Below are 26323 nucleotides of genomic sequence, written 5' to 3' on the forward strand. Positions count from 1 at the left end.
CAGTCAAGCGGTGTATCTTTTGGCAGAATATTAAAGGGACAGTATACTCCAATTTTCATATAACTGCATGTAATAGACACTACTGTACAGAAGAATATGCACAGATGCTGATCTAAAAATCCAATATAAAACCTTTTAAAATCTTACATAGAAGTTCCCAGTCTAGCACTGTTGAAGAGGTTTGGCTGGGCCACCCATTGAAAGGGGCTGGGTAAACAAAAAGAGCAGACACCCCTCCTTCCCTGCATATGAAAAGACAGCTAATGTAAACAGGAGCCTGCAGAAGTCTGTAAACACATGTATACATTTGACACTGTGGGGATTAGTTAGGAGTTTGAAAATAAGCACAATGTTTTTCAGAAATAAGCAAAACTATACATTGTTACAAAAACACCCCCAAAAGGCCAAATAAATTAGACATCTACAAAATGTATTTATGCAAAGAAAAATCTAGTGTACAATGTCCCTTTAATGTATAGTCTGAGCTTCTTCTATTCTGAACAAATTATAGGCACAGCAAATTACAATACCCAGAGATGGAATGCTACAGATTGCTAAAAAATGGCTTGGGTAATAGGATGGGATGTTACTGATGCAGGACTGCCCTGCAGTTAAATAATAACTGGCATTGTTTTTCTTCTGTAGCATTCCAATTATGTTGGATTTTAACTTTAGTTCCTTTAAGTGGGACAAAATGATAACAAGAATGTACCCCCGATTCAATTAATTTGTCTGTGTTTAAATGTACTTTATCATTTTGATGTGATCTTTAGTAATGGATAAAAGTAAGAAAACCTACATTTTTAATAGTATAAAACTTTTTAAGAGTATTTGCAATGTTTGTAATTCACAAAATCTGTCTGGTAGAAGCTTTCGCCTAGATTTAGAGTTCTGCGTTAGCCGTCCAAACCAGCGTTAGGGGGTCCTAACGCTGGTGTTGGCCGCCCGCTGGTATTTAGAGTCAGTCAGGAAAGGGTCTAACGCTCACTTTGCAGCCACAACTTTTCCATACCGCAGATCCCCTTACGCCATTTGCGTATCCTATCTTTTCAATGGGATCTTTCTAACGCCGGTATTTAGAGTCTTGGCTGAAGTGAGCGTTAGAACTCTAACGACAAGACTCCAGCCGCAGAAAGAAGCCAGGAGTTAAGAGCTTTCTGGGCTAACGCCGGTTCATAAAGCTCTTAACTACTGTGCTCTAAAGTACACTAACACCCATAAACTACCTATGCACCCCTAAACCGAGGTCCCCCCACATCGCCGCCACTCTAATAATTTTTTTAACCCCTAATCTGCCGACCGCACACTGCCGCAACCTACATTATCCCTATGTACCCCTAATCTGCTGCCCCTAACATTGCCGAACCCTATATTATATTTATTACCCCCTAATCTGCCCCCCCCCACGTCGTCGCTACCTACCTACACTTATTAACCCCTAATCTGCCGATCGGACCTCGCCGCCACTATAATAAATGTATTAACCCCTAAACCGCCTCACTCCCGCCTCAAAAACCATATAATAAATAGTTTTAACCCCTAATCTGCCCTCCCTAACATCGCCGACACCTAACTTCAAGTATTAACCCCTAATCTGCCGACCGGACCTCACCGCTTCTATAATAAATGTATTAACCCCTAAAGCTAAGTCTAACCCTAACCCTAACACCCCCCTAAGTTAAATATAATTTAAAACTAACAAAATAAAATAAATCTTATTAAATAAATTATTCCTATTTAAAGCTAAATACTTACCTGCAAAATAAACCCTAATATAGATACAATATAAATTATAATTACATTGTAGCTATTTTAGGATTTATATTTATTTTACAGGCATCTTTGTATTTATTTTAACCAGGTACAATAGCTATTAAATAGTTAATAACTATTTAATAGCTACCTCGTTAAAATAATTACAAAATTACCTGTAAAATAAATCCTAACCTAAGTTACAATTAAACCTAACACTACACTATCAATAAATTAATTAAATAAACTACCTACAATTATCTACAATTAAATTAACTAAACTAAATTACAAAAAAACAAACACTAAATTACACAAAATAAAAAAAGATTACAAGAATTTTAAACTAATTACACCTACTCTAAGCCCCCTAAAAAAAATAACAAAGCCCCCCAAAATAAAAAAATGCCCTACCCTAATCTAAAATAAAAAGTTTACAGCTCTTTTACCTTACCAGCCTTTTGCAGGGCATGCCCCAAAGAAAAAATATGCTCTTTAATGGGAACTATCCTAACAAAATACTCCTTTTAAAGGGACAGGCTACACCAGAATTGTTATTGTTTAAAAAGATAGCTAACCCCTTTACTGCCCATTCCCCAGCTTTGCACAACCAACATTGTTATATTAAAGGGACACTGAACCCAAATTTTTCTATTGTGATTCAGATAGAGCATTTTAAGCAACTTTCTAATTTACTCCTATTATCAAATTCTTTTAATTCTCTTGGTATCTTTATTTGAAATGCAAGAATGTAAGTTTAGATGCCGGCCCATTTTTGGTGAACACACTGTGTTGTTCTTGCTGATTGGTGGGTAAATTCACCTACCAATAAACAAGTGCTTTCCATGGTCTGAACCAAAAAAATAGCTGTGATGCCTTCTTTTTCAAATAAAGAAAGCAAGAGAATGAAGAAAAAATGATAATAGGAGTAAATAAAACATTTGGGTTCAGTGTCCCTTTAATATACTTTATAATCTTTAAACCTCTAAATTTCTGCCTGTTTCTAAGCCACTACAGACAGCCTCTTATCACATGCTTTTTTATTTGCTTTTCACAATAAGAGACTGCTAGTTCATGTGGGCCATATAGATAACATCGTGCTCTCTACTGTGGAGTTGTGCATGACACTGCACTAATTGGCTAAAATGCAAGCCAATAGATAATAAATAAAAAGTCATGTGACCAGGGGGCTGTCAAAAGAGGCTTAGATAAAAGGTAATCACATAGGTAAAACGTATATTACTATAACCATGTTGGCTGTGCAAAACTGGGGAATGGGTAATGTATAGATTATCTATCTTTTTAAACAATACACATTTTGGAGTAGACTGTCCCTTTAAGTCCATTACTTGATCGTAGCTATTTCTCATGCAAAGCAGTCTGGTTTCTTGTGTAGCATACTCAGCATCTTAATTAAGAAGACATAATGTGTTTTCCAGCATAAACACTTAGCTGCTGTAGGTGTATTAAAACATCAAAGGTAGCTGAAAGTGAAACAGTATGAACAGGCAAGTAGTCATAGCAACATAAGTATTCAGTGCTAGCCTTATTTATACAGCTTGGCAATGGGAATTAAAAGGGAGAGGTAAGTGGCAAAACACTCACTACAACTTTCCCAAGACTTTGAAGTCTCTAGAGTATGTGTGCAAAAGGGATCATGTTTTGGTTCTGCTGTCGGAACTGTAATAACCAAATAATTGTTCTTTTTTAGCTCTCCTTTCACAGCTGTCAGAGGACTATAATAGACACATATGCAATATGCAGCAAAACATGTTTAACTGATGTCTTAAACAATTCAAGATCTTTTAAAAAGCCAAGTACCCCAGGCAGCAGTTTGTTTAATGACATTTCATAGGTTTATATCAGTTCTTTTATTTATGATTTGTAGTTATTTATATATTTACTGCATGTAAGGCTAAATGAAAATGTAAAATCCATGCTATATTATGTCTTATTACCACTCCAGCTTGTTAATCACTGATTTGTAGAAGAATAAAACATAAACACTAAAGAGATGGATAATTCACTAAAGGATGAGATTGTTTCCCTCATGCCATAAGAAAACTCATAAAATGTACCAGATAGTCAGTGTACCCATAGGGCTTCCTTATTCTGTTTCAGCTGCAGTCTGATTGTTTTTGTTCCTTTTCAGGTTATTTCCTAACATTTACGGAACCAGTAAACAACATCACAATCGTACAGGGGCAGGCAGCCACTCTCCAATGTAAAGTAGCAGGAAATCCACTCCCCAACATCAGATGGCTTAAGAATGATGCCCCAGTGGTTCCCGAACCCAAGAGAATCACCATAAGGAAAACCGAGTACGGCTCACGGTTAAGGATACAGGAACTTGACACCACAGATACTGGCTACTACCAGTGTGTTGCAACTAATGGAATAAAGACAATTACTGCCACGGGTGTGCTTTTTGTCAGGCTTGGTAAGCATTTAAATATCCTGTTTAATAGTATTAGAGTGCTGATAACCAATTTCCCTCACAGGGCTGTATTTGCAGATCTCAAATCCTCAGAGGGGCCACACAGTATTTGTTGGAACATCACACAACATCTACTGTGTGTGCATAGGAGATTAGCTGGGAATATGTAACAGTTAAATGAGGCCTTTTGTAGTAAAAAAGGAAAATGTGTGTTGGGAAATAAAATTAGACAACTTTATTCCTCCAGAAGTAGTGTGAGAAGCAAGTAGGCACATGCCACAGCCTGCCCACCTGTATAAGTGCAAGTAGGCACATGCCACAGCCTGCCCACCTGTATAAGTGCAAGTAGGCACATGCCACAGCCTGCCCACCTGTATAAGTGCAAGTAGGCACATGCCACAGCCTGCCCACCTGTATAAGTGCAAGTAGGCACATGCCACAGCCTGCCCACCTGTATAAGTGCAGGTAGGCACATGTCACAGCCTGCCCACCTGTATAAGTGCAAGTAGGCACATGTCACAGCCTGCCCACCTGTATAAGTGCAAGTAGGCACATGCCACAGCCTGCCCACCTGTATAAGTGCAAGTAGGCACATGCCACAGCCTGCCCACCTGTATAAGTGCAAGTAGGCACATGCCACAGCCTGCCCACCTGTATAAGTGCAAGTAGGCACATGTCACAGTCTGCCCACCTGTATAAGTGCAAGTAGGCACATGCCACAGTCTGCCCACCTGTATAAGTGCAAGTAGGCACATGTCACAGCCTGCCCACCTGTATAAGTGCAAGTAGGCACATGTCACAGCCTGCCCACCTGTATAAGTGCAAGTAGGCACATGCCACAGCCTGCCCACCTGTATAAGTGCAAGTAGGCACATGTCACAGCCTGCCCACCTGTATAAGTGCAAGTAGGCACATGTCACAGCCTGCCCACCTGTATAAGTGCAAGTAGGCACATGTCACAGCCTGCCCACCTGTATAAGTGCAAGTAGGCACATGCCACAGCCTGCCCACCTGTATAAGTGCAAGTAGGCACATGCCACAGTCTGCCCACCTGTATAAGCGCAAGTAGGCACATGCCACAGTCTGCCCACCTGTATAAGTGCAAGTAGGCACATGTCACAGCCTGCCCACCTGTATAAGTGCAAGTAGGCACATGTCACAGCCTGCCCACCTGTATAAGTGCAAGTAGGCACATGCCACAGCCTGCCCACCAGTATAAGTGCAAGTAGGCACATGTCACAGCCTGCCCACCTGTATAAGTGCAAGTAGGCACATGCCACAGCCTGCCCACCTGTATAAGTGCAAGTAGGCACATGCCACAGCCTGCCCACCTGTATAAGTGCAAGTAGGCACATGCCACAGCCTGCCCACCTGTATAAGTGCAAGTAGGCACATGCCACATCCTGCCCACCTGTATAAGTGCAAGTAGGCACATGTTACAGCCTGCCCACCTGTATAAGTGTAAGTAGGCACATGTCACAGCCTGCCCACCTGTATAAGTGCAAGTAGGCACATGCCACAGCCTGCCCACCTGTATAAGTGCAAGTAGGCACATGTTACAGCCTGCCCACCTGTATAAGTGCAAGTAGGCACATGTCACAGCCTGCCCACCTGTATAAGTGCAAGTAGGCACATGCCACAGCCTGCCCACCTGTATAAGTGCTAAGCTATGGTTTGCAACCATCTTTACCAGATATTAATATCTCATTATGCTGTTGACATGTGCCTATATGTTTCTCTTGTGTTCAGTTTCCTAGTCGCTTGTAGGTAATAGGAATAAAATGTTAAGAGCATTTTATTATTTCACTTTTGCTGGCATTTAACTATGTGTTTAACGCCTGTAGTCAGTTCCAAAACAGCAATACACTAATAGGACCTAGCTAAGTCACCCAGTGAGACAATGACAAAAGGCGAATATGTGCAGCCATTAATCAGCAGCTAGCTCCCAGTAGTGCATTACTTCTTCTGAGGTCTGCTTTTTCAGCAAAGGATACCAAGGGAACTAAGTCAATCTGATCATATAAGTAAAATGTTATGCTCTTTCTGAACCATGAAAGTTTAATTTGACTTTTGTGTCCCTTTAAAATGGTGTTAAAGTATCAACTAAACATTATTCCTGTCATGATAAGTTTTTAAAGCATTCTGGCCCCTTTCAAGTGGTGCAATAATCTTTATTTTTCTCTTCTTAAACAGGACCAACACACAGCCCGTACCCCAACATCCAGTAAGTACTTGTTTTGTAGACACATTTATTTACATTGTAGTTTGCATCATGCTGATGTTTGGTAAAATGAGCAAATTCATGACTTTGTGAAAATAAAGCTAAGTTGTTTTTATATTAGTGTGTGGTTAGCACATTTTCTGTATGAAGAGGAAGATCTAGTAGAGAGACAAATGGTATTTTATCTTCTACTGTTCAGTTATTAGTCTTCGTTTTAGAACATGGGTAGCCTTAAAGGGACACTATAAAATGTGTTTCCTGATAATGTGTTCCAAATGACTTGTTATACCTACTTCAGAGTATTAAATGTATGGGAAAATGTCATTCATGTTTATTTTTGTATTTGAAATAGTTGATTATGCTCATTAAACCCATTGCCTGTGTACTCTAGGACATATCTCTAACAATGGGAGATTAATTAATGATATTTTCTCCTGTTTATATAGCTTTTCTACAGAGAAAATGTGTGTTACTTATATTTTCAGTATAGGAATACAACCAGCAAAACTCAGCATTTCAATTTACAAAATAAAGGTAAAGGATCTGTTTGCAAAGAACTAAATACACTCCAGCAGGTAAAAATAGACAATTGGGGACACATAAAAGGGGAGAATATTTTATATTACGACTGTTATTTCAAGAGTTAAAGGGACAGTATATTGTAAAATGTATTTTCCCTTAAAGGGACATGAAACCCAAAAATTTTCTTTCACGATTCAGATAGAGAATACAATTTTAAGCAACTTTCTAATTTACTTCTATTATCTAATTTGTTTTATTCTCTTGGTATCATTTGTTGAATGAGCAGCAATGCACTACTGGTTTCTAACTGAACACATGGGTGAGCCAGTGAAAATCGGTATATATATGCAGCCACCAATCAGCAGCTAGAACCTAGATTTTTTACTGCTTCTGAGCTTTCCTAGATAAACCTTTCAGCAAAAAATAACAAGAGAAGGAGGCAAGTTAAATAATAGAAATTGGAAAGTTGTTTCAAATTGTATTCTCTATCTGAATCATGAAATGTATTTTTGGGGTTTTGTGTCCCTTTAATGTATTGCTAATGACTTGTTATACCAGCTGCAGAGTATAAAATGTAGGAGAAATTGCATTTTTAGGTTTATTTGTGTATATGAACGTGCTGGTTTTGTGCTTTGAAACCACGGCCTATTACAATGGGTTGAGCTTGCAGGTAAAATTATGAGTTCAATTTATTAAAGGCTTCACAAGCCTTTCGACCCACTACGGCTGCAGGCTCTCACAAGAGAATCTGCACGCTGTATTTAACAAGCAGCGGTCATCAGACTGCTGCTTCCCTAATCTTTCGCCACCTCTAAATTGGCAAAATTCAATCTCTGCGGTCTAGTCCGACCGGGGAGATTGACAGCTCCTGCCTGTGCGGGATTGCACGCGAGTGCAAAATAGCGCTCGTGTGCAATGCTGAATTCCGCCAGAGGAATTTAGCCCGCCAGAGGCGAGCTGCCGCGAGCATAGGCGCGTATGTGCGCCCCTGTCCGCCTCAGCTTGATGAATCGCCTTGTATATCTCATTATGTTATCACTTGCTTCCTTATCTTATATTTGTTTGTAAACCAAAGCTCAATACTTAGAGAGAACAATGGAAAATCATCATTTCATTAGTTATCTATTCTACACCCCACTGGGGGTGTAATTTCTTCTGCTGGCTGTGTTTACATTGCCTGTCAATAGCTGAAACTCCAGTATACAAACTTTCAGTATAGGTGGGGATACCACAGGCTAAATCAGCTATTTCAAGTGTCAACATAAGGGTAAAGGAGCTACTTATAAACAATTTAAAGGGACAGTCTACACCAGAATTTTTATTGTTTTAAAAGATAGATAATCCCTTTATTACCCATTCCCCAGTTTTACATAACCAACACAGTTATATTATACTTTTAACCTCTGTGATTATCTTGTATCTAAGCCTCTGCAAACTGCCCCTTTACTTCAGTTCTTTTGACAGACTTGCAGTTTATCCAATCACTGCCTGCTCCCAGATAACTTCACGTGCACGAGCACAGTGTTATCTATATGAAATACGTGAACTAACACCCTCTAGTGGTGAAAAACTGTTCAAATGCATTCTGAAAAGAGGTGGCCTTCAAGGTCTAAGAAATTAGCATATGAACCTCCTAGATTAAGCTTTCAACTAAGAATACCAAGAGAACAAAGCAAAATTGGTGATAAAAGTAAATTTGTAACTTTCTTTAGGTCCATTATGGTGTGTTTTTTAATCTTGATGATGAATGTGTTTTAAACATACAACCTCCCCGACCTCCCTGAGCAGCTATCTGCACATAATTAGCAGCTGATAACTTATTAATTAGTGTCTGTCTATGCTATCAAACTGGCACTGGGCATGTGCACAAGGTGCCAATCTTGTTAAAATAAGCTAAAGCTATATTTCTTATGCACTTATATTGCAAAGTTCATTCAAATAGTATTCAAATAGAACACTGGGATTCCCCTTTAAATGCTTTTAATGCACATTCAAATTGCAGCAAAGATTTAATTCACAAATCTGAAGAGATATAAGAACATACATAAGTATTGCAAAAATATTTATGTTCAAACTTTGTCAACATACAGCATAAAAAAGGCTTTAATATTAAATCATGTTAAGTGCTGTCTTTGAGAAAACACTTAATAAATGTATAAGTATACAGGCAGAGCCTCAAGTGAGCCATAAAAATGAAATATCCATAAAACATATCATGTTTGCATTAACTCTTTTTTATCGTTATAAAAATGATCATCATAATGTGATTTCTTACCACTCTAGGGATAATTTGTTTCTTTACTGGATGCAGATAAATAGAATTTGCTGATTGATATATCTAGTACAATGTTTTTGTACCAGTTTCCACCTCTGGCTTAAAGCCAGGATAAGCCACTGATAAATTACTTATTCTATTTCATGTATAACATTTATTAATTACAAGGACAAAAGACCCCACAGGGATTTTTCATGCCCAATAACATAGACCTCATCTATTATTATTTTTTGGATACATCAAATTTAATGACCTAGTGAGGGGTTTTCTCTCTGTTGAAACGTTCAGTTATGTCTGTTAGTTTTAGGAAGAATTTTAGTGCTCTTTGATGCGTGTTTTGGCAAGTCCAAAGGAAAAGCATTAAAATCAAATTACTCCCCCCCCCCCTGCAGAATTTTAAGCCTTGAAAATCTTGTTTGGTTTTAGAAGGTACAAACATACCATTTTTACCAAATTGTTCAGCTCATTTCTTTTCTAGTTTTAGTGTTAGATGTTGAACTGCTTGTTTTTTCTTTTCTTTTTTGACACCCCTGTTTTTTTCAGTTGCCATTGTTTGGTAAACCCTTCACTTCTATGGGGATGGATCTATTCACTCAATATCGGTCTGTCTATCTATCTATCTATCTATCTATCTATCTATCTATCTATCTATCTATCTATCTATCTAATCAGGTTGTCGCCTATCAGGTGAACAGAAGGGGCTTCTTTGCAATATGTTGCAGCCAGTGACGTGCAGTGACGTCAGAGGCTGGTGAGGCAGTGGCTAGGATACGCCTTCATTCTTTAGATATCCTTTGTTGAAGAAATAGCAATGCACATGGGTGAGCCAATCACATGTGGTATCTATGTGCAGCCACCAATCAGCAGCTACTGAGCATATTTAGATATGATTTTCAACAAAGGATATCAAAAGAATGAAAACATTAGATATTAGATGTAAATTGGAAAGTTATTTAAATTTGCATATGGGATTGATATGGGTTTCATGTCCCTTTAAATCGTGTCTTGGAAAACTGGTGAACTTAGTAAACATCTGATTTTAGTCTAAAAGGATTGTAACAGAAACTCTTGCCAGATAACACAAGGCTTGCTGTGATTATGAGATCTAGAAATCCATGCCCATTAAAATAAGTTTAAAACATACTTTTTACTTTAATGCTGCAAATTATGCTTATAGATTCTTTTATTATTCAGTAAATATAAAAATGTCATGATCCAGTGGCTGCTGGTGAAATTTAAAGATGGTGGGGCGCTTGGCCCCACCCCTTTAAATAAAGCCACACCATCAGGTGGCACTATCAATTCATTAATTAAATAAATAAAAGGTAGACAGAAACACAGAAAAGCATTCGGGGGGAGAGGGAGAGAGAGACGGGGGAGAGAGACACAGAGGGTTAGAGAGAAAGAGAGAGAGACACAATCACACACAGAGGGGTTAGAGAGAGAGGGAGAAAGAGAGAGAGACACAATCACACACAGAGGGGTTAGAGAGAGAGAGAAAGAGAAACATTATCACACACAGAGGGTTAAAGAGAGAGAAAGAAAGAGAGACACAATCACACACAGAGGGTTAGAGAGAGAGACACACACACAATCACACACAGAGGGTTAGAGAGAGAGAAAGAGAGACACAATCACACACAGAGGGTTAGAGAGAGAGAAATAAAGAGAGAGAGAGAGAGAGAGAGAATCACACACAGAGGGTTAGAGAGAGAGAAAGAGAGAGAGACACAATGATTCAATCACATACAGAGGGTTAGAGAAAGAGAGACACAATCACACACAGAGGGTTAGAGAGAGAGAGAGAGAGAGAGAGAGAAAGAAAGAGACACAATCACACTCAGAGGGTTAGAGAGAGAGAGAAAGAGAGAGACACAATCACACACAGAGGGTTAGAGAGAGCGCGAGAGACACAATCACACACAGAGGGTTAGAGAGAGAGCGAGAAACACGATCACACACAGAGGGTTAGAGAGAGAGAGAGAAAGAGAGAGAGAGACACAATCACACACAGAGGGTTTAGAGAGGGACACAATCACACACAGAGGGTTAGAGAGAGAGAAAGAGAGAGAGAGACACAATCACACACAGAGGGTTAGAGAGAGAGAGAGAAAGAGAGAGAGAGAGAGAGACACAATCACACACAGAGGGTTAGAGAGAAAGAGAGAGAGACACAATCACACACAGAGGGTTAGAGAGAGACACAATCACACACAGAGGGTTAATGAGAGAGAGAGAGAGAGAGAGAGAGACACAATCACACACAGAGGGTTAGAGAGAGACACAATCACACACAAAGGGTTAGAGAGACACATAAGGGATGAGAGAGTCTGAGGGGGAGGAAGAGAGACAGAGAGAGAAAGAGACCATGGGGGAGAACAACACATAAGGAGAGAGATGGATAGAGAGAGAGAGAGACACACACACACACACACATACATACAAGGGGGGGGGGAGGGACCACTGCATTTTTAAGTAATAAAACAGCAAAGCTATAGAGACTAAGTGAGACTATAACTAAATGAGACCATACATTAGTGTGCAGTACAGAGGCAAGCTGCTAAGTTAGTGGGTGTAAAGTTTGAGTAAACAAAATACAAAAACGATCCTTTGCTGTGAAAGAGTAAAAAACACTAAACCACATTCATTAAATTATCATTTTCACTAACAGAATCCCTTTCAGTAAAATCTTACTTTAATAAGATGTGGCTGAAACACTGCTCTCTCTGCCTCTTCCTGCTCTGTAAGGATTCAGGAAGTGACAGTGGCACATTCCACTGCACTTAGAGGGGAAGAACAGAACTCTCTTTTTCACTTTAGCAAAGCTAGCAGGTTCACAGGACAGCAACAAAATATATGAAAGTTGTTTTTTCCGTTTTTGTTTTGTTTTATATGATTTAACATCCAGCCCCAACCCTAAGTTCCACTTACTAATGCCTCTCGCTGGATTGGTTCAGCCCAAATAGGACTGCCTCAAATAAGCAGTTAATGGGCCATGCAATGATCTTAACCACTTTCATCCAGTAGATGGCGCAGCATGTTGTGTAATGGTGGGCAGACCTGCTTGTGCCTCTCCATTGCACAACATGTAGCTGTGAAAAAAAAAATGCTGGGGAAAAAAAAATACAATTTTTTTTTTTAAAGTCAATAAAAAAAATATATTTTTGCCCATATGAGAGGTGAAGCACTGCCTCACCTGCCTCTAGTGACTGCACATCACTGGTTGCAGCCATTTCTGGTAGTCAAAGGGTCAACACAGATTATTTCCCTTTTCACTACTGCTGTGGGAGTGGCAATGTTGATTGTTTTATCACTGCTACAAAAATAATTTTTCCATGATAATGTGGCAACAGCATCATCAGATGATATCATGTAGAAAACAAATGTACAATTGTTATGTTATCAGTGCAAGTAAAGAGTTTCTCTTCCTAATAAAACTCAATACTTTTGATGGATAAAAACTAATACAGTTCAATACAATTGTGTTGCTTGAGTTGATCTACTCCATCACAGGTGATGTGTGAGTCTCGGGCAGTGGCAACTCTAGGGGCTGATGGGGAGTGATAAGAAAACAAATTATTAATGTAGCACCCACAGTTCTCAAAGCTGTGACCAACCTTATATCTGCCATGCAGTCCATTGTTTACATGTCCTCTGCTCACCACTGGGCAAAAGATATAAGGGAGATTTCATTAAAGGGGCACTCAAGTCAAAATTAAACTTTCATGATTCAAATAGAGCATGTAATTTTAAACAACTTTCCAATTTACTTCCATTAACAAAATGTGCATAGTCTTTTTATATTTATACTTATTGAATCACCATCTCCTACTGAGCATGTGCAGGAATTTACAGAAAATACATATGTATTTGTGATTGGCTGATGGCTGTCACATGATACAGGAAGAGTGGAAATAGACAAAATGTTAAATTTGTCAGAAAATAAATCTACTACTCATTTGAAGTTCAGACTAAGTGCTATTGCGTTGTCTTTTTATCATGCATTAGTTGATTATGTAAATCTACTGTATTTACTGGTCCTTTAAGAAAAAGCAAGAAAAAGTAGCAAAATAAACATGACCTCTGCACTCAAGGCAATCTTTGTTAGCACCACTAATTTTGAATGTGGAGAATCCCTCAGGCTTTGTGAACTGACTAGCACCTTGACAGCCATATATCTTTCATTATGTCACCTATGCTTTGAAGCCGTTGACTGTATAGAGCAGAGGCTAGCAAACCTGTCGTCATGAAGCCTTTAAAGGGATATTAAACCCCAAAATTGTATTTTATGATTCAGATAGAACATACAATTTTAAACCACTTTCCAATTTAATTCTATTTTTAAAATGTCTTCATTCTCTTGTTATCCATTGATGAAGGCACAGCATTGCACTACTGACAGGAAGTTTAAAATATCTATTTAGCCAATCACACGAGACAAATGTGTGCAGGCACCAATTAGCAGCAGCTACCACTAGAGTATGATATGTTCGTATTCATTTTTTAACAAGGGATACTAAGAGAACGAAGAACATTTGAAAATAGAAGTGAATTTAAAAGTGTCTTATAATGACACGCTCTTTCTGAATCATGCAAGTTTAATTTTGACTTTCCTATCTCTTTAAGAAACACAAATCCTTTTAGATTGTTAATTTTAAGCGTATTTATAAAAGTCCCAACGTGGTTTTAGCAGGAGAGATTAGATAAGATTATTATTTCTTGCCTAGGATAATTCAGTTACAACATGGCTTTGCGCACTGATTTATAAAACTAAAAGGCACTTATTTCTTCAACTGATATAATTAAAAATACATCTTTATATTATTCTCAGGCTAATCATTGCTAATCATTATGTTTAACATTTATTTAGGGGCATATGTATCAATGTGTGAGCGGACATGACACGAAGTAGCGTATCATGTCCACCGCACATCGATAAATGCCGACAGAATACGCTGTCTGCATTTATCATTGCACCAGCAGTTCTTGTGAACTGCTGGTGCAATGCCGCCCCCTGCAGATTCGCGGCCAATCGACCGCTAGCAGGGGGTGTCAATCAACCCCATCATATTCGATCGGGTAGATTTCTGTCCGCTGCCTCAGAGCAGGCGGACAAGTTATGGAACAGCGGTCTTTAGATCACTGCTTCATAACTTCTGAACGCTCGCCGGAAACAAGGGGCCTCACGCTCCATACGGAGCTTGATAAATATGGCCCTTAGTGTTAACAGTCCCTTTAACATGTAAGGATTTGAGGCTATCCAAACCTTTTCTCTTGTGTACCATGTAGAATACACTGACAGACTTTGCAAAAAAGTAGACCCTGGAACCCAGCTTCATAGATTCATTTCTCTAGTAGTTCTAACTTGATGTTTCAATTTTGATATTTTGACTAACTGGTTTATGGGTTTTTTTTTCAGAGCACTAATCATTTTTCTGCCAGAGAGCAATGGTTTTCCTTGGCCAGGCTAACCACTGCTGTTTGCTTATAGGTTACTACAAACTGTAGACTTGGCGGCTGTGCCCAGTTTATTTTTTATGGATTGGTCTTTTCCTTTCAATTTTTAGACTGGTTGATTTTTATGTTGTTGATCACAGATACGCCATTCTATAGTCTTTAAAAAACTCAAAGCCAAGACTAAGGGGCCGATTTATCAAATGTCTGTCCAACATGATCCTCATTCAGCATACGCTCTCCGCATTCAGCATTGCACAAGCAGTTCTTGTGAACTGCTGGTGCAATGCCGCCCCCTGCAGATTTGCAGCCAATCGGCTGCTAGCAGGGGGTGTCAATCAACCCAATTGTATTGGATCGGGTTGATTTCCAGCGATGTCTGTCCGCCTCCTCAGAGCAGGCGGACAGGTTATGGAGCAGCGGTCTTTACGGAGCTTGATAATTAGGCCGCTAAACGTCTTGTTTTTATGTGCAAAAAGAAAATATCAGGCCAGTAAGAAACAAATGTCAGCTTATTTTTATTTTTACTTATGATAGATTAGAATTAAAAAAAAATTAAAACTCTTTCAACATATTAGAGAAATACTTACAAAGTTGCTATTTTGTACCTTTGTCTCATTGAAATTTTTTATTTACATTTTTTGCTGTGATTTAATTTACTAAATCTCAGTAAAATCACCAATGTGTTCATTTAAACATTGAATGTCAGATTTTTTATTACAGTAATAGTAAATGAATTATTAAATGAACAAAAAAGACATCGATATATGCCTATTAAAAATATTGACTCCTTGTTCCGGTCATATAGACTTTGGGACTTGGACCATGAGTCTTAGCTGAACATGAAACAAATGTGTTTTTTAAAGGACCACTCAATGCAGTATAATTACATAATAAACAAGTGCATAATAAAAAGACAATAATCTTAAAATCTAATAAGCTTAAAATCCAATAATTAAGATTGACTTCAAACTACAGGTTTTAGGATGAAGATGCTGCCACAGTAGACTAGAATCTTTGACAACAATGTAATAAATACCATGTGAGATCGTCACACAAGCTATTAGTACATAGTAATAAACTCTCCACTCTCTCTATATGTATGCTATGAAGTTATAATTACCTGATCATATGCAAACTTTTACCTATAATTACCTGATCATACTCAAAGCTTTATTATGTACTCACAGCACACTAATTGTGTGTCACTAAATAATAGTGGGTCCTTATGTTTGTGACTGTGACCAGGAGCTTCTAACACCAGTCACTATAATACTGGTACAAACTGCTTGCCTGCCTCACTGCATCGTAATATCATAATACCCCTTGGCACAACACATATACCCTTCATCCACAGAAACAAGATATGTCTTACAACTAATTTGTCCCTCTTTTAAATAATCCCTCATCACTAAACACCCCCCCCCCCTTTAACCCCACATGCAATTTTTTTCCACATTACTAAAAAAATATTTCTCATGTGCATTCCCTTCTACTCATGTAAACCTCTGTAACTGTGTAAATGCCAGCCCCTAACATATTATTTTTATATATATTTATATGTTACGGGTAAGCGGCTGTGGGTAAAGGCCGGTGTACTTTAATTCCCCCATGTACACTATTTCTTTTGCCTCCGCTTAGGGGGTTGAAGGGGGGGGGTGCCCTGCTAATCCTCTGGCATCCACCCCAAGTGAACCTTGGGGAATGAGGTTTACAACAAGGGGGGGCTTTGCCCCACTTGAACCCCCTAGGCAGAGGCAAAAAAGATAGTGAAGATAGGGGAATTACAGTGCATCGTATATATGTTTGATGCGGTGACTCCACACTCTGAGGGGATTTATGTTCTTACATCGGGCTTTACCCACAGCCGCTTGTGTAATGCCGTTTTACCTGGGTAATCCTAGGATTACCCAATATCTGACTTTACCCGCAATATGCTGTGTGTATATGTATATATATATATATATATATATATATATATATAAACCATTCAGTGTTAAATTGGGTAGGCTGCCAAACCTGAGCATGCCCACTCTCCTGATTGGTTAGCAGACTGTGCAAATGGAATTGCAGAATGGGACATTTTATGTGACACAGCAGGCAATATAAAAGATCTTCTTTTGTTTACCATAATTGGTGAGAAAATGCAACAGAATTTTTGCATCACGTGTCATACCCACCAGTGACATCCTGGAATGGTTTACAGGCCTGCAGTGAGTGCCACAAATTAGTCATGCCCTTTTAACCCTTTGGCACCAGAAGCGGACCATAGCACATTTGCTGGAATGCTTTACAGCCATCTCTAACCACAAAGACATAAAAGAGTGTATATAATGTAACGTGATGCTTTGTGACATTGTATAATAAATAATCATAGCTGTCTGTAGCTAAACAAGTAGAGAATTCATGGACAGTAAAATATAATCATAAAAGAGACAAAGATGAGATTAACATGATTGTTTCCCTTTAAGATACAGATCATGACAAGGAGACATCATTTTGTTATGTCCTAATCTCATCCGTAGAGTAAATTATGTTTGATAAACATCACGTTTCGTGTAGTTCGTTATTTCTTTTCATGTTCCTCAACAATAAAAACACGACGGGGAGCAACTAAACCTTATGGCATAAGAATATTATGGAAAATTTACATTTTTTTTCTTTTTTTTTAACTTGAGGTTTATTTACTAGTGATTGTTAACTTTTAAATGTTTCTGAGGGGCTATGAATCCCAAATCAAGTAAAACTGGAGCACTCCTATTCAATATCCTTTACGAACAGCTGTAAGCATTTATATTTCATTTTAACAAATAACCACACTTTCAGCACAGTTAATTCTCCAGTAAAGTGTGCCTGCTAACTTTGTTCTAAATTTTACAGAGAACGTGGCTGCTTGTCAAGATATATCACAGGAGAGCAGCACCACAATATAGCGGCTCTATATATTCCTCTGTATTCCCTTTAAGGTCATAGTGCGTGACCTGCTTAGATAGTAAATGTGACAATAACACGATTGCGTTAAATTAACACTCCAGCATAATTATTGTAGTTTTATAAGTTTTCACAATATATGTAACTATACTCAAAATGTTTCTTTTCCTTCTAAAAAAGTTGAAGAGTAATAAAAAGTATCGTTCCTGTGCAGGATAAACCAACTTTTTTTATGTGGGAGTTGCCCTGTGAGCCGATGAGCAGTAGATACCTAGGTATCTACAGCAATTCATGTCATGTTAGTTTCACATTAAGTTTAAACAACTTTGACTTAGGTATAGGTTTTGTTTAACTGTAACAGTTGTTTTTTAAGTAAGCAGACCATCCCTCATGGGACTGTCAGCTATAGTACAAAAGGAAACAAACAAAATGCATCAAACCACTGTGTTCACTTTTGTGTCTATTCATTTACATTAGTGGATAAAACATTTGCATTTGTCCTGCTATCCAAATGACTGAGGTCAGTTCATTGGAGAGAACCTTTGTGCAGCACCATTTATATGGTCATAGCTAATTAACAATCAATTGGAAAAAAGAGCAACTAGCAGGAAAGTAGAATTTGGAACATGTTAACAGTGCATGATTAGAGTAGATTGGATGCCCTCTGGTCATTCAGCATTCCTAAGCCCAATGAACACTTGCATGGCCCCAGGATATATATTGTGCCCTGCTACTTTGCAGCTGTGCAATAAATGAATCCACCATAACTTTGGCATATTTAACTCCTTAACTGAGAGAGGTTTGAAACACATTGCAACACATTCATGTTTGATATCCAAAGGGATTATGCTTTTGGATTCAATTTTTTTGTATTTGTTGTTTATTGATTAAAATGTAGAACCTCATTATATGATATATGTGGGCTTAAATATATAGTAAATCCTTTGCTGATTTTAGTAGAGAATTGTAGCATACAAAGCTCATTTAGTTATTCTGTTGTAGCAAAAATAGTAGTACTTAAAACCAGTATCCTTAAAGGGACATGGAATGAAAGTTGTTTAGGGGACCAGTATAGATCTGCATAATCAACAAATGCATGATAAAAAGACAATGCAATAGCACTTTGTCTGAACTTCAAATGATTAATAGATTTAGTTAAAGGGACATAATACTCATATGCTAAATCACTTGAACCTGATGCAGTATAACTGTAAAAAGCTGACAGGAAAATATCACCTGAGCATCTTTATGTAAAAAAGGAAGATATTTTACCTCACAATCTCCTCAGCTCAGCAGAGTAAGTTCTGTGTAAAAAGTTATACTCAGCTGCTCAGCTGCAGGTAAAAAAAAAATAATAAAGAAATGAACAGCAGCCAATCAGCATCAGCAGTGCTGAGGTCATGGACTCTTTTACTGTGATCTCATGAGATTTGACTTAACTCTCATGAGATTTCATAGTAAACTTCCTTTAAACTGAATAGGGAAATAACATGAGAGTGCACGAGGCTCAACCCCTTAGCTGTCCAGGGACAGACATACTGATTTGCTGCTTAGAAGTCCTTTACAATGGGATGTGGCTACTGAGAAACTTTTGAGGTAAAATATCTTTCATTTTTACATAGAGATGTTCAGGTGATATTTTCTAGTCAGCTTTTTACAGCTATGCTGCATAACTTTCAAGTGCTTAAACATTTGGGTATTATGGCCCTTTAATGTCTATTTCCACTCTCCCTGTATCATGTGACAGCCATTAACCAATCACAAATGCATATATGTATATTCTGTGATTATTCTCAGTAGGAGCTGGTGACTCAAAAAGTGTAAATATAAAAAGAATGTGCACATTTTGTTAATGAAAGTAAATTGGAAAGTAGTTTAAAAATTGCATGTTCTATCTGAATCATGAAAGTTTAATTTTGACTTGAGTATCCCTTAAAATCACATGCTCAATCTTAATATTGAAAGAAAAATTTTGGTTTTCATGTTCTTTTAAAAGTTTGGTTCTTTCTGTGGGCTGCTATATGTGTCTAATACGCATTTCTATTATACTAAAATACTTCTGGTTATTTGCACAACACATAGGTGCATTGTTTGTTAGGCACAGACACAGTACACAACTGAAGAGCTCACAATGCCAAAAGATATTGTAACACACTTTAAAGGGACAGTCTACCATAGAACTGTTAAAAGATAGATAATCCCTTTATTACTCATTCCCCAGTTTTGCATAACCAACACAGTTATATTAATATACTTTTTGCCTCTGTGATTACCTTGTATCTAGGAACCTTCTTCCAGCCCCCTGATCACATGATTGTGACTGTTTATCATCTATTGTCTTGCATTTAGCATTGTTTTGTGCTAAATATTAAATAACCCCTGTGCCTGAACACAGTGTTATCTATATGGCCCACGTGTACTTTCTGTCTTTGTGTTGAAAAGAGATTTAAAAAGCATGTGATAAGAGGCAGCCCTCAAAGGCTTAGAAATTAGCATATGAGCCTACCTATGTTTAGTTTAAACTAAGAATACCAAGAGAAAAAAGCAAATTTGATGATAAAATTAAATTGGAAAGTTGATTAAAATTACAAGTCCTATCTGAATAATGAAAGTTTAATTTATACTAGACTGTCCCTTTAACCAAACTGCAGAAAGCAAAATACTTTGTGCGCCCCACAATGCTTACAAATAAAGTTATTTAAAAACAGTGCTGTGTTTTGTACACTGCTGTGAAATGTACAAAAAAGATTTAGGAATATTCTTAGGATGCAATATCTGGGTAAATAGTCCTGGCTGTAGTGATTAAAGGGACAGTTTACCCAAAAATGTTCTCCCCTTTAAACTGTTTCCAATTATCTATTTTACCTGCTGAAGTGTATTAAATTGTTTACAAGTAGCTTGTTTATCCTTATTTCAGCATTTGAAATAGCGGATTTACATGTGGTATCCCCACTTATACTGACATTTTCTATACTTAAAGGGACATGAAACCAACATTTTTTTAATGATTCAGATGGTGCATACAATTTTAAACAGCATTCCAATTTACTTCTATTATCTAATGTGCTTCATTCTTTAGATATCCTTTGTTGAAGAAAACACAACGCAGATTGGTGAGCCAATCATAAGAGACATCTATGTGCAGCCACCAATCAGCAGCTTCTGAGTCTATTTAGATATGCTTTTCCACAAAGAATATCAAGAGAATGAAGCAAATTAGATAATAGAAGTCAATTGGAAAGTTGTTTAAAATTGCATGCTCTTTCTAAATCATGAAAGCAATTTGTGGTTTCATTTCCCTTAAAGTCCAGGCTATGTAAGCACAGCCAGCAGAAGAAATTACACTCCCGGTGGGGTGTAGAAGAGATAAGTGATAAAATGATAATGTTTCATTGTTCCCTCTTAGTATTGAGCTTTGGTTTACAGAGAAGTGTGTGTAAATAAAAGTGATAACATAATGAGATATCATTTTACCTGCAAGCTTAACCCATTTCAATAGGCCGTGGTTTCAAAGCACAAAACCAACTACTTCAAATACACAAATAAACCTGAAAATGAAATTTCTCATACATTTTATATTCTGCAACTGGTATAACAAGTCACTGGAAATACATTAAAAACAATTTTACAGCATAATGTCTCTTTAATATTCATATGCTGCAGTCCAGACTTCAACCCCAACTATACCAATGAAAGGGATAGACACCTAAAAATGTCTACCATGTATAATTAATTATATGATAGAGAACTATACAAATATGTTAACCTTTTTTTCATACAGGAATATATTTTTGATGTAAGCTGTTTATTTTGTTTTTGAAGCTGAAGAGTACATATGGGTATATCTAGACATTGAGAGTTCTAACTAGCTGACATGCAGATCTCCCACTGCTTAATTGGTCGACAGTGACATGCCTTTCAAGCAGAAAAAGTGTTTTTATTTTTCAGTGTAGAAACATTTGTTTTACAAATCAAAAAATATATTTTAAAATGCCCATTTTTAGTCGCAATGTAAACATGTGTTCCTTTAAAGACATGTGCACTCCAATGTTTATCTATAAAGTTTGATATTGGTTAACTTTTTCATTGGCATTCCTTATCACTATATATCCCTAACATATTATATGCATGTATCAAAGATCCCTGAAGAATTATACAAAGTAAATTATTCCCAATGGACAAATTGTTAATATTGTGTCATTAAACACAGCACCTGGGGGACTTAATGCATTCCAGACCTCTGCATATGTACATGGTTTTTTTTTTTCAGAACATATTTTTCTGACAGCTAGACATCTGCAGACTTACTTATAAAATGCATTTGTGTGTGTGCTTTTCCTCCAGGGATGACTACCAGGAAGATGGCTTTTGTCAGCCCTACAGGGGCATCGCTTGTGCAAGATTCATTGGTAACAGGTCCATTTTCGTTGACTCTCTCCAGATGCAAGGGGAAATTGAAAACCGAATTACAGGTAGGCAGTACAGACCATGGTATTGGCAAAAAGACATTTTTATTTCAGTAGACAGAAGTAACTACCAGAGCAGTATGTTGCAGTATTCAGTCTCAGCAGAAATGTTAAAGGGACACCAAATTCCCAAAGCATTCACTAGAGCATGTTTTTAACATTAGAGAAATCTATGTTTTTGCAAGTGAAACACGAGACGTAAAGCTCGCAAAACTTTAATGCCTGAGCAAATGTAGTTGTATGACCTCTCTCTAAAATATACAATGATATGTTGGTTGCAGGCAATAAAATGCTGCACAACTAATTTATTGAGTTCAGTGTAGAAGTCATTTACTATAGCTTTAGAGTTTCTCTTCTTCAGATGCAAGATTAAGTTATAGGGAAAAAACACCAGGAATTAAAAAACGTGAAGAGAGGATTGTAAAGAGCAAAACTGATAAAGGGAAGAAATTAAAAAAAATATAGCTGCAAGCAGCAATAGAGTTGGCCAAGCGCATCGCCTTTGCAATGACATACAAGCTGCTAAGTCACAATATAAATCAAATTTCACAGCTTTAACATAAGCGGTTGCAATGAAAACACATTTTTGAAATTTTAGCATAAATCAATATGGCTGCCATAGCTTTATACCAATTCCTTCAACATGAACAACTGTGACTCTAGGTCACAATATAAGGTTACACAGCAAGTTTCACAGTTCTAACATAAGCGTTTGCAGAGAAAATAGATTTTTGAAATTTTCGCATAAAACAAAATGGCTGCCAGATCATATTATATACAGCCTCCATATTATGCACAATAGTTCTCAACATATATGTCAATAAACATGGTAAATATAACGCATTTTTGTAAAATGGTTTTTGTTTTATTATTAATTAAAAAATATTGTTAAGCATTTTTGAACAATTCAAAATGGCTGCCAAACCACAGGACCTATCAACTTCTATTGAACAAATCTGAAGGATAGTCATAATATAACTCTAGAAACAAATTTCAAGATTGTCCCATAAGCGGTTTCGGAGAAGAAGATTTTTGTAGTTTTTAAAGACTGCATACAAAACAAAATGGCCACCAAGCTATGAAATGTATGGCTTTCAAATTGCACATACTAATGCTTACTATAGACCTCTACAAAAAGTTTCATGAAAATTTGCAAATGTTTTATTTTACAAAGGCGACTGCGCAGTGCGAATTTTTACTGCAATATTGCCTTTAGGGGTCATGACTATGTGTAATCATGAGTCTACTATACTTTAATATAGTTAAATAGTGTAAACATAATGCATAAAGTTTAAATTTATGCAATTAAACAACAATAAAAAGGCGAATGGCTCATAGCAGCCATGTTGATTATGGAAAATTCACAGTTTGAACAATCTTGGTAGATGACCTTGCAAAGAGCAGGTGTGCAAAATTGCGCATTATTGCACTTAGCGGTTTCAGAGAAGAAGATGTTTAAAGATTTTCACACATTTCAAAATGGCAGCTAGATTATGTGACTAAATCACTTATCTTGAACAAACGTTATTCTAGATCAGTGCAGCAGTACACACATCAAGTTTCATAGCTGTAATATAAGCGGTTCTGGAGAAGAAGATTTTCAAGCGTTTTTCAAAATTTGTCGCAAAAAGCAATATGGCTGCTAGATCAGGTTACATATGAGATTTATGTTACATGGGATGATTATGCACAGTATAGATCTCTAGCATTGTGCCAAGTTTCCTGAGTTTTTGAGTTATGCTGTGGTTATTATAAGCATTAAAAAAAAAAAACTGTTTCAAAGACTAATTCCTTCATCATTAACAACTGTGACTCTAGGTCACAATATAAGGTTATACAGCAAGTTTCACAGTTCTAACATAAGCGGTTGCAGAGAAAATAGATTTTCAAAATTTTCGCTTGAAACAAAATGGCTACCAAATCATATGATATACAGCCTCCATATTATGCACAATAGTTCTCACCATAGATGTCAATAAACATGGTAAAAATAAAGCATTTTTCTAAAACGGTTTTCGTTTTATTATTAATAAATATTGTTAATCATTTTTGAACAATTCAAAATGCCTGCCAAACTACATGACGTATCAACTTCTCTTCAACAAATCTGAATGTTAGTCATAAGATAACTTTATAAACAAAATTTCAAGTCTGTTCCATAAGCGGTTTCGGAGAAGAAGATTTTTGTAGTTTTTAAAAACTGTGCATATGAAACAAAATGGCCGCCAAGCTATGCAATGTATGGCTTTCAAATTGCACATACTAATGCTCACTATAGACCTCTACAATTTGCAGAAGTTTCATGAAAATTAGCAAATGTTTTATTTCACGAAGGCGACTGCGCAGTGTGAATTTTGACTGCAATATTGCCTGTAGGGGTCATGACTATGTGTAATCATGTGTCTGCTACACTGTAATATATAGTTAAATAGTGTAAACATAATGCATAAAGGGCACATTTAAGCAATTAAACAACGATAAAAAGGCGAATGGCTCATAGCATCCATGTTGATTATGGAAAAATCGTAGTTTCAACAAACTTGGTAGAGGACCTTGCAAGGAGCACATGTGCAAAATTGTGCTTCATTGCACTTTCAGAGAAGAAGATGTTTAAAGATTTTTGCACATTTCAAAATGGTAGCTAGATCATGTGACTAAATCACTTCTCTTTAACAAACTTTATATTAGGTCAGTACAGCAATACACACAGCAAGTTTCACAACTGTAACATAAGCGGTTCCGGAGAAGAAGATTTTCAAGCGTTTGTCGAAATTTGTTGCAAAAGCAATATGGCTGCTTAATCACATGACCTATGAGATTTATGTTGCACAGGATTATGCACAGCATAGATCTCTAACATTGTGCCAAGTTTCATGAGTTTTTGAGTTATGCTATTGTTTTTATAAGCATTTGAAAAAGCGGCGGAATTATAATAATAAAACAAATAATAATAATAATCCTGACAATAACAATAGGTTGTCCTGCAACTTCATTGCTGGCCACCTAATAACTTTGTGAGAGGGAGTGAAAGAAAAAAACTCTAAAAATTGAGTGAAATAAAACAGGGTTAGGGTGTGTATGGAAACAGAAAGGAGGGATACATTTTATACTGGCCAAGTGAGAAAATCAGAAACGGATGAACACAGGGGTATTTGAGGTAATGAGGAACCCATGATTATTTGAGGTAATGAGGAACACAGGGGTATTGGAGGTAATGAGGAACGCAGGATTATTTAAGGTAATGAGGAACACAGGGGTATAGGAAGTAATAAGGAACACAAGGGTATTGGAGGTAATGAGGAAAAAAGGGTTATTTGAGGTAATGAGGAGCACAGGGGTATCAGAGGTAATGAGGAACACAGGATTATTTGAGGTAATGAGGAACACAGGCATTATAGGTAATGAGGAACACAGGGGTTTTGGAGGTAATGAGGAACACAAGGGTATTGGAGGTTATGAGGAATACAAGGTTATTAGAGGTCATGAGGAACACAAGGGTTTTGGAGGTCATGAGGAACACAAGGGTATTGGAGGTCATAAGGAAGACAGAGTTATTGGAGGTAATGAGGAACACAAGGATATTAAAGATCATGAGTAACACAAGGGCATTGGAGGTCATGAGGAACACAAGGGTATTGGAGGTTATGAGGAATCCAGGATTATTGGAGGTAATGAGGAACACAAGGTTATTAGAGGTCATGAGGAACACAAGGGTTTTGGAGGTCATGAGGAACACAAGGGTATTGGAGGTCATAAGGAAGACAGAGTTATTGGAGGTAATGAGGAACACAAGGATATTAAAGATCATGAGTAACACAAGGGTATTGGAGGTCATGAGGAACACAAGGGTATTGGAGGCCATGAGGAACACAGGGGTATTGGAGGTAATGAGAAACAAGGGTATTGGAAGGTAATGAGGAACAAAAGGGAATTGGAGGTAATGAGGAACACAAGGGTTTTGGAGGCAATGAGCAACACAGGGGTATTTGAGGTAAAGAAGAGGACAGGGGTGTTGGAGGTAAAGAGAAACACAGGGGCATTGGAGGTAATGAGGAACACAATGGTATTGGAGATAATGAGAAACAAAGGGTTATTTGAGGTAATGAGGAGCACAGGGGTATCAGAGGTAATGAGGAACACATGATTATTTGAGGTAATGAGGAACACAAGCATTATAGGTAATGAGGAACACAGGGGTTTTGGAGGTAATGAGGAACACAAGGGTATTGGAGGTTATGAGGAATGCAGGATTATTGGAGGTAATGAG

General features: G+C 37.4%; 1 protein-coding gene across 1 annotated transcript in view; it reads left to right on the forward strand.

The window, feature by feature from the left end:
• Positions 1-26323, forward strand: part of ROR2 (receptor tyrosine kinase like orphan receptor 2) — a 232573-nt gene that overhangs the window by 182742 nt on the left and 23508 nt on the right. The window contains exons 3-5 of the mRNA XM_053702383.1: positions 3903-4190; positions 6381-6411; positions 21935-22062. Coding sequence (XP_053558358.1) covers positions 3903-4190; positions 6381-6411; positions 21935-22062 — 447 coding nt within the window. The remainder of the gene's footprint in view (positions 1-3902; positions 4191-6380; positions 6412-21934; positions 22063-26323) is intronic.

The sequence above is a fragment of the Bombina bombina genome, chromosome 2 (assembly GCF_027579735.1).
Source record: "Bombina bombina isolate aBomBom1 chromosome 2, aBomBom1.pri, whole genome shotgun sequence".
NCBI lineage: Eukaryota > Metazoa > Chordata > Amphibia > Anura > Bombinatoridae > Bombina > Bombina bombina.